The 9,027-nt window shown below is 40.1% G+C and overlaps 1 protein-coding gene and 1 pseudogene across 1 annotated transcript; one reads left to right on the top strand and one right to left on the bottom strand.

Moving 5' to 3' along the window:
* The first annotated feature begins 1,843 nt into the window (after nt 1–1,843).
* Nucleotides 1,844–2,317, top strand: LOC145457603 (superoxide dismutase [Cu-Zn] pseudogene; annotated as a pseudogene).
* Nucleotides 2,318–2,820: 503 nt separating this feature from the next.
* Nucleotides 2,821–5,588, bottom strand: LOC145457147 (dolichyl-diphosphooligosaccharide--protein glycosyltransferase subunit MAGT1-like). Its single transcript, XM_080335314.1, has 7 exons — nt 5,340–5,588; nt 5,169–5,266; nt 4,600–4,795; nt 4,046–4,186; nt 3,848–3,991; nt 3,566–3,785; nt 2,821–3,510 (listed from the first exon to the last, which is right to left on the bottom strand). Exons 1-7 carry the CDS (start codon nt 5,403–5,405, stop codon nt 3,404–3,406), a joined length of 972 nt encoding a protein of 323 aa, XP_080191440.1. The 5' UTR covers nt 5,406–5,588; the 3' UTR covers nt 2,821–3,403.
* Between the last annotated feature and the right edge of the window lie 3,439 nt (nt 5,589–9,027).

The following is a 9,027-nucleotide window of genomic DNA, read 5'->3' as shown; positions in this document are numbered from 1 at the left end:
ATCGAAATACCTGCGATCTCACTTTTTCGACAACGCTAGTGAACATAGCGATACCGGACAGACCGCGCCCGCTAGGCTTGGATATTCGATTGTAGTTGGAGATCGATGCAAGATCTTCATACTACGATATCGACGAGTGCGACGAAGTCTCATTGTAAAAGCTATGATTTGATTATTTGATTATGTTGATAGTCCACTACGCTGGAATTTATATTATAATTATTATTTTCAATATTAGTATAAAAGGAACGTGGTCATATGCAATCAAATCGTTACGTAAGAATTCAACATGAATGGGCACTGGGCCTGAGAGTGCTTCTTAACCTAAACCTGAGCTATATATGGTACCATAGTGTCCTATATGGTGTCGACACAAGCAAATCTTACGCCTCAGTGAAATTGTATCACGTCACAATTTCCATTTGGCTACAGGCAATTTGACGGTCAATTTTGACCGGCTTGCCGAGCATTAAATTTGGTAAAACGGGTATCAATCGAAAGCTGACTCTGCACTGACTACGAAAATATAAATTTTATTCCGCTCGTGGCTCTGGAACTCCCACAATCAGCCTCGGATTTTTCATTGTTATGGAGATTGGCATATGGACGCAACAATGCTGTCTGGCGAAACGAGAGAGTAGCTCAAGAGAAAAAGAGCCAGACAGCATTGTTGCGTCCCAGTGCCAATCTCAATAACAATGAAAAATTCGAGGCTGATTGTGGGAGTTCCAGGGCCCCGAACGGAATAAAATTTATATTTTCGTAATCAGTGCAGAGTCAGCTTTCTATTGATACCCGTTTTACCAAATTTAATGCTCGGCAAGCCGGTCAAAAATGACCGTCAAATTGCCTGTAGCCAAATGGAAATTGTGACGAAATACAATTTCACTGAGGCGTCAGATTTGCCTGTGTCGACACCATATAGGACACTATGCTATGATGGTACTGTTGAAGATGATCACATTGGCAATTCGTTTCTTATTGTGTGTTCCGAATGATAAAACGGATAAAACAATGAATACGAATTGGTTATCCCAACTCCTACCAAACTTGCCTTCTGAGAAATTATATATTACTGACCTCCGTGAGTTAGTAATCTATGGAGAAATCAGGCGTGACTGCAAAAATAATGCAGTATAGTAAATGATGGCTCCCTTCGTTCTTCTCCAAGCGTTCCGTTATGTTGGTAACGCGACACGCGCGGTGACGCAGTATATAAACTGGGTTGTTTCATAAGTTATTAAATTTAATTCGGAACGAACAGTGAGTTTAGTTCGATATAGAAACTTTTGATCAGTTCAAAACACCGCAAGGCAGCTATACTATTTGTGTTAAGATAGTCCTATAGTATAAGAGCTCACAATATTGGTTCGACAGTGCGATTAAAGTATAACACAATACCGCTATGCCGATAATAGACTGTGTAATGAATGAAACGACTGTGCCACATTTCAATCCAAATTTGAAATGTTTACACATTGTCACGTAGCAATTTACAACGATGTAAATTGCTATGCTGTCACCAAGCACCAACCCTGGTGCGTCCAGTTGAACAGCTGTTGAGGCCGAAGTAAACACTCTCTTGAATGATGGAGCCATTCTCCATTCAGGCTATGATCTCGTGATCCCTCCACTACAGCCTGGTTACAATAATGTACACTTCGCTGTCTTGTCTTTTTGTAAAACCAAACAAACAACTGTCCCTCTAAGTGAGAGCATATAGGAATTATATTATGTTCAATAAGTCATTGTGTACCAGAAAATATAGGTTGTTAAATTTCTGTCAAAGTTAACAATTTCATAAAATCATTCCCAGCTGCCTGTAGTCGGTAGACCCTACGAGATGAGTGTCAAGGCAATTTGTGTGTTAGAAGGTACTGCCCCTGGAGTACTATACTTCGATCAACAGGGTGAGACATGCCACATCACTGGCACTGTGCGAGGACTGGCTCCGGGAAAGCATGGGTTTCACGTCCACCAGTATGGGGACAGGTCAGCGGGCTGCACCAGTACAGGAGGTCATTTCAATCCATATAACAAGGTTCATGGCGCGCCGAATGATGAAGAACGCCACGCTGGTGATTTGGGAAATATCATTGCTGACGAAACAGGTTGTGCCTGTGTGGATATCAAAGACACCAAAGTGACACTAATCGGCCTGGACTCGGTAATCGGCCGAGCAATTGTGGTACACGAGGGGGAAGACGACCTTGGACAAGGTGGATTCGCTGATAGTAAAACTACGGGGCATGCTGGCGGTCGGCAGTCTTGTGGGGTGATCGGCATCGAGTCATCAAATCAAAGAGCTAAGATTTAAATTGCCTCACTAACGCAGTTGACGAAGTAGTCCCCATGTACAAATCATTTCTATTATGTTCATATGCAAAAATATCTGTAGTTCAATTATTGTTCAATACAAAATAGCAACCAAATTTTGTTAGCACATCAAGTTTACCTCAAAATGCTAGAACCCGATTTATTGGTCTAGTTTTCTTGTACCTTTATAACGTACACGAGACGTACACGAGATATAATTTTGGTAACAGAATACAGAGGGTACATGTATCACTTTCACTATTATCTACAACTACAAGTGACAGTGAATGTGTTATGTTTAAGATTACTCCATAGTATAACAATAATATCAATGATTGGCGGCTACAGATGATGAAATTACACTGTGACCTAATATTGTCTCAATAGGTTACAGGACCTACTTCTGTGCATGACACACCCCAAGCATAGTGCAACTCAAAACCCAAGTAAGGATATAATCGAGTGCATACATTACTAATACAGGTTTACAAAAGGACTGAAAAATTTACTGTAAAATAAACAAGTATATTTACACTTGGTGCATAAGCAGACACGAACAACAAAGAATTCCTGCACTGTGTGCATCTCGTAACATTATCAAAGCACTGCGATATATGACGATCCAGACAAAGGCACAGAAGCAGCACAATTTTTCTCAAGAACAGTTCAACTGCCTGTGTGATACAAAACATGGCTTGAAGTAAAATAAAATGTGTCAATCACATCGATTTCACAGGACTAAGATTCATACAGGCTTACCAAAACCGGTGACCGTAAACCCAAACCCCCGGGAGTATGAGGGAAACTCGGGTTTCGAACAGCATAGGTCCATTTGGTTACACATTGGAATCACAACATGCAGTGGAATTCTATGGCTACACACGAGTTGAGTAGCATCAGTTACTACTCTTAAACCCTAAGTATTCCGTTCATACAGTTCTGGGATGTTTATTGGTATGTTAAATGACATGACGCCAACAAAATTATCAAAACTAGGAGTGCGTTCTTGGTGTAAAAAAGTGCCAGGAAATGTGTGATCAATCAGCAAATTAGGAACTTGGTAAAATTTTGATGAAAGTTTCGAATGTTACAGGAATAAGAAGCTGTATGGGTAACCATGACTCTTCATCTTGAATATCGATATCAGCAACCCAAAGAATATCGTCACCATGAGCAATCCAATGCCGCCTAGGGCTAATAACAAACAGCATTAGATGTTACCAGTGTGAACGGTAAACAAAATTCCCACCTTTTTTAATTACACCTTTTTTTACCGATTGCACTTCGTTCATAAGAATGAATCCGGCAGCAATAGCCATATTGACAGCCATCACGATGTAGGTTTCGATTATGTATTGCCCGCCTCTGCCCCCCTGAATATACTTGACGCCGTTTGCATCGCGGCCTGCTTCTGCGGGCTTCCGAATGATATTCCACATCTGGCCAGAGGTAAATACCAGAACAGATATCTGTGGGAAGAAAAAAAAATTGAGCCATTCCCTCCTCAACTGAGCGTTTATGTGGAACAGACCATCAACAAAAAACCCCACAGCACTTTATTTCCAAGCACCTTCATCACGATATCCGGTCGTAAGTAGGTAATGATTCCGATGATAGTGGCAACTATCGTAGGCATTATAAGTTTTGACAAGTCAACCGGCATGATTATTTTGACCTGAAACAGGCAGATATTTTAAATGCGGTAGCATGGCGTCGATTGTCAACAAACCTTGACATCACTTATCTCTGCCAGCCATCTTGCCATTGGGACTGCGTTGTATCCCGATCTCATTCCAGCGTAGGTATGGCTCTTCAGCCTTTTCTTACCACCAGGAAAATAGTAAACCCCGGGAACATGGTTGAGTTTCATCTAGTGAAATGTACTATAGTGTTGGTTGTTGGTGACTACACAAGTGTTGTATGACAAAAATTCATTAAGATACAGTGCTGTATCTTTTCACAATATCTTGCATCAAAATAGCACATGAAAGGCGAAAGAAATCCCAAAATTTTTTTCCCACTGAATACAATATCATATTTAATGTTTAATAAGTAACCAAGTAGGCAAAGTAGAAGGCTTTGCTTAGAATGACATGAGAACTCAATTTCAAAGTAATCGAAGTAGATATATGATCGTTTGGTAACACTGCCTTTACTTTTAACAGTCTCTGCTGTTGAATACAGACATTTGAAGTTTAAGTCAGCGAAAAGTAAATTTATGCAATAAATTAAAAACAGGTACTTGCAATTGAGTAACAATAACGAATACCACCTATTACTTACAATATGAAAGGCTTCAGATGCCTCACTGTAATCTATCACGGCAAAGAATATCGGATGGTCTGCGTCGGCATGAGCTTTTAGGTAAGATGAGGCAAGAATATCAAATTCTCTTCTAGCATGAGGGCAGATTTCACACTTTGTTCTCGGTCCCATAGCAGTAAACATTGCTACGACTGAATACTTGCTGTGTTTTGTCCTGCAAGAAAAGTTACAGATACTTGGAAAGAAAGCCATTTACATTTTGGAAATGATGCGCAAAGCAAATGGGAACTTTTCGCTTCACTACACTGCAATTCTCATATATTTTAAATTGAAAAGAACCCAGTAAAAACGAGGGTTTGACAGCAATAAACAAATCTGCTGACCAATTTTGATAATATATACATATTATTAAGCTAAGAGCTTCTTGGGTTGGAGGTATACTATTCCAATTGCATATTATTAAGTATAGGAAACAAAACATTTTTTGCTGTGGCAATAAGTATAGGTATGTACTCTGATATTCAAATTCATTCAGTTGTAAATCGATTTCACTATATGTGATTGAATCCATCAAGAGATCAACCTACTTGATATATTTTTTGAACATGTCGGAGTTTGCCCGTATAATGTGTCCTTGCTGCGATCGGAGTTTCATCATGCTATCTAGGCTTTCTTTAGATGAAGGCTGGTACAATAAATACGGTAAGGTTCATCCTCGTCTGATGCAAACACATCGACATTTGTATACCGCAACTCACCAACTTTTGACATTTCATCAATGCTGCGAATAACGTGCAAACTGCGGCAATGCTTGTAAGTCTCATTGTAATCGATGATTCTGGTGTTAGTTCGAATCCGTATTCAACTTCGACGCAATGCTTGTACAAAATGTATGATTTTGATAATCGTTATTGCAAACGAAGGCCACAGCTTTCTCAATTTACAGTATATTGTCCATGGCGTTGGGAAGTAATTGCCTACACGAGACCCACTGAGCTATAGAGCCACGTAACAGGAGTCAACAATACCGGTTCTGCATTCGTATTGTTATAGGGTACAACTACTTTGTCAATGTCGGTTTCTGCACAGTGCACAGTCGACTTATGAGCATCGGACGGACTCGGATAGGCTTCGGACCGGCTTTTGCGCTCTGACCAGACGTGACCTTTGATTTCAAGGCAAGAGGCAAAATCTTCCGCTCGACAACCTAACATGGACATTGGACAATAACCACGTCCTGGAACCACTCTAATGTTGTTCGGTGAACGGTCCTAGCAAATAGATATCAGCTAATCTTAGCCTTTGTAAAGGCTACTCTGCTCAGATCTTCAGAATTAAGTTATTCGATTCTTATTAAGGCTATGATAGTACCGTCCAGAATCTGAAAAATCTTTGTTGGTTGTCGAGCCATAGCCTTTATAAAGTAGGGTTACCATACGCTAGGGTTGCCATACGTCCGGAATTTCACTGTTCAAACTAGCGTCCGGGAGAAATTTCTAAAATATTCCAAATGTCCGGAATTTTGACGTAGGCTCATAATTTTTTTCGTAAATCAACATAAAAACAATATATTTTTGGGAATATTTATGCTGATGTATGATATTTTCCTTCGCGCTGCGCGCGATTTGCTATCACATTTATTTGTTTTAATGTGGACTACCACCCTCGCAAAAACTGCAACAAAATATAAATAAAAGCGACCTTCATTTATTGGAATAAGCCTAATTGTAATCACAATTATAGGAGAACGGTATATTCCTAGGGATCGTTAAGACCGTTCAAATGTTTTATTCAAAGATAGTGGTTCCAAACGGAGGGGGTCTTTTGCCTTTATTCTGGGGTTTGCGAATATGTTGAACGTAATCAGCTTTCAAAATAGCCCGTGAGTAAGTCTGGACAAAGGTGCTGACTTCTTTTAGTAATCAGCTCGTAAAATTTTGATCTGGGCCACGGAACATTTTCAAATTGGAGATGGATTCGCGACCATAAAAGATTGGAAACCACTGGATTTGGGGTGTTTATAAAGCTCCGTGGTGCGCACCGGCATAAGGCTGATAAACAATCTTATAGGTAGAACATGAACTGAACATGACTTAACGATGTGAAATTACGCTCCCTGTATTTCGAACTCATCATCCTCCACCAGCACTACCGCTAACTCTGATCGTGAGGGCGTAGAGTAGTAGGCTTTTCTATATATGGAACGACCAATATTATTGACAGAATTTATTCAGATAATTTAACGACCAGATGCATATAGAAACCAGATTCATATAGCAAGCACCCCCCGCCCAGAAGTTGCATCGATTACCCCATAGTGTGAGCTCAAAATAATTGTTTATTTGGGCGGGAGGGGGCTGAAAACATGTGCTTTCGGTCCCAGTTACACAACACACAGCCACATACTCCTGAACCGGACCGTGACCACCTCTGGTCTATGAGCAAAGCTTTGCTAGTGAACGTCATAACTCATTTTGAAATCCACTAGTGGGCGCTAAAGAGTGTCCGGAATTTGGGTTGCTGAAATATGGTAACCCTACCATCAGGGCTGTGGAGTCGGAGTCGGAGTCGGTGGAGTCGGAGTCGGAGTCGGGGTGATTTTCGCTTGATGGAGTCGGAGTCGGAGTCGGAGTCGTGAAAACTGTAATAGCTGGAGTCGGAGTCGGAGTCGGAGTCGGTGGGAAAATACTGACTGGAGTCGGAGTCGGAGTTTGTGAGAATGACTATGATTTCGACTCCGACTCCGACTCCAACTTCTCTATCATGAAAACATTTGCTCTCAAAGAATTTTCAATATAATTTTTATGTACCACCAATCACTGTTATTATTAATCATAGAGATCAGCTGCGGCCAGCCCATGGCACGCAGGCCAAATTTGGCACACGAGAAGGTTAGGGTGTGGCCTGCGAGGTAATTCTCGAAATTATTTATGACATCAGTTACAATTGCAAGGCCACCCAAAATTTGATTAGCATGGCCGAGAAATTTGATGAGGACTAAAACAACAGTTCTGAGGCATTGACGTATCCAGGGGTCAGCCACATTTATCCCAGATCTTCGTATACGACCATGAAGTAGAATATTTCATAGCAGATTTATTTGACTTGAAATTTTTCTCGGTACTTCGCATGATTCATTGTCACTAGATTTCTTGCATTCAGTATTTGAGCCCCCTTTTGAAAATTATAAATACATATTCTTCACAGAATTGAGTCTAACTATATTCGCAATTAGGAGATACGGCTTTGCTTGTGCACTCGCAGCGAGATCGTCGACAAAACATTTGCACAAAATGATAGAGGCATGTTCACTGATACCGTCGATTTTGCTATGTTCAAACGTCGAATAATCCTGTCCTTGCCAAATGAGCCCAGTGGTATACAGATGCGATCCCCAATGTATGTTAGCGACATATTTATTGATATAGCTATAGCTAGCTAATTCAGTCGTTATCTTGCAAAAAAATTTCGCGCTTCGCGCGACCAGGGCCTGATTGTGCACTGCACAGTCGGATGACATAATGTTATCAATTTTAGAGCGTAGTAATATAAGTCTTGTTTGAAATGTTTCATAATTCGATTCGCTCCTATCGACGACTAAAAAAAGGTTATCAACATTCCCGTTGCCCGCGCAATGGTTCGTAAATCTCAGGTGTCCCTTTCGCCGAAAAAGTTGCCCACCCCTGATATAGATAAAAGACTTGCAAATTACAACTCAGTTGCGGAGGGGAAGAAAATCGCAAGATGCGTTTTCGCGATGCAGTCAAAATTGATGCTATTTTTGGAATTATACCATGATACTGTGACAGAGAAAATGCATCGGCTGTTTTTGTAAAATTGTAAAAATATGTGAATATGACCAAACGATGCTTCCCATTTGACAAAATTAAAAATATTTGTAGTGTAGCTTAGCTGTTTGGGTCGAACAACTGATTAAGAAAGACTGCAAGTCCCAATCCTTGAATACTTGATTAAGTACATGTATACTAGACATAGGCTATGGTCTTTGACTAGGCCTACTTAACTAAATTCCATTTATGACCAATGTCTATTACTAGTAGTAAGAGTGTTTGTGCTTGTAATCAGGATAGTGTGTAATGACAAAATTAGTAAGTTCAATTTCTTTATTAGTTGCTGAGTCATACACCAGAGCTTCACTTGGATTTTTTATCTACATTTTTATTATACAGGATTGGATATCTGCCATATTTGAATGATTCATACATTTCAGGATATTAGAGAGTCCATGTTATAACAACTTCAATAAGGAAGGATATTTAGCAAATCTTTATTTCATGTTAATTAGATGGTGGATAATTCGAGCTGTGCAACAATGAAACAATTCAGCATGCCACAGTTAATCAGATGTTTGCATATGTTTAATGGTTGTATGATAGTCATTCAACCGACAATGTGGCATATAAGTTTCGAGGTAAATTGGTAATA

Source organism: Botryllus schlosseri, chromosome 15 (genome assembly GCF_051294905.1).
Source record: "Botryllus schlosseri isolate E-star chromosome 15, Bs_hap1, whole genome shotgun sequence".
NCBI classification, from domain to species: Eukaryota; Metazoa; Chordata; class Ascidiacea; order Stolidobranchia; family Styelidae; genus Botryllus; species Botryllus schlosseri.
The sequence above is the reverse complement of the archived record's forward strand: the minus strand, read 5'-3'. Positions and strand labels throughout refer to the sequence as shown.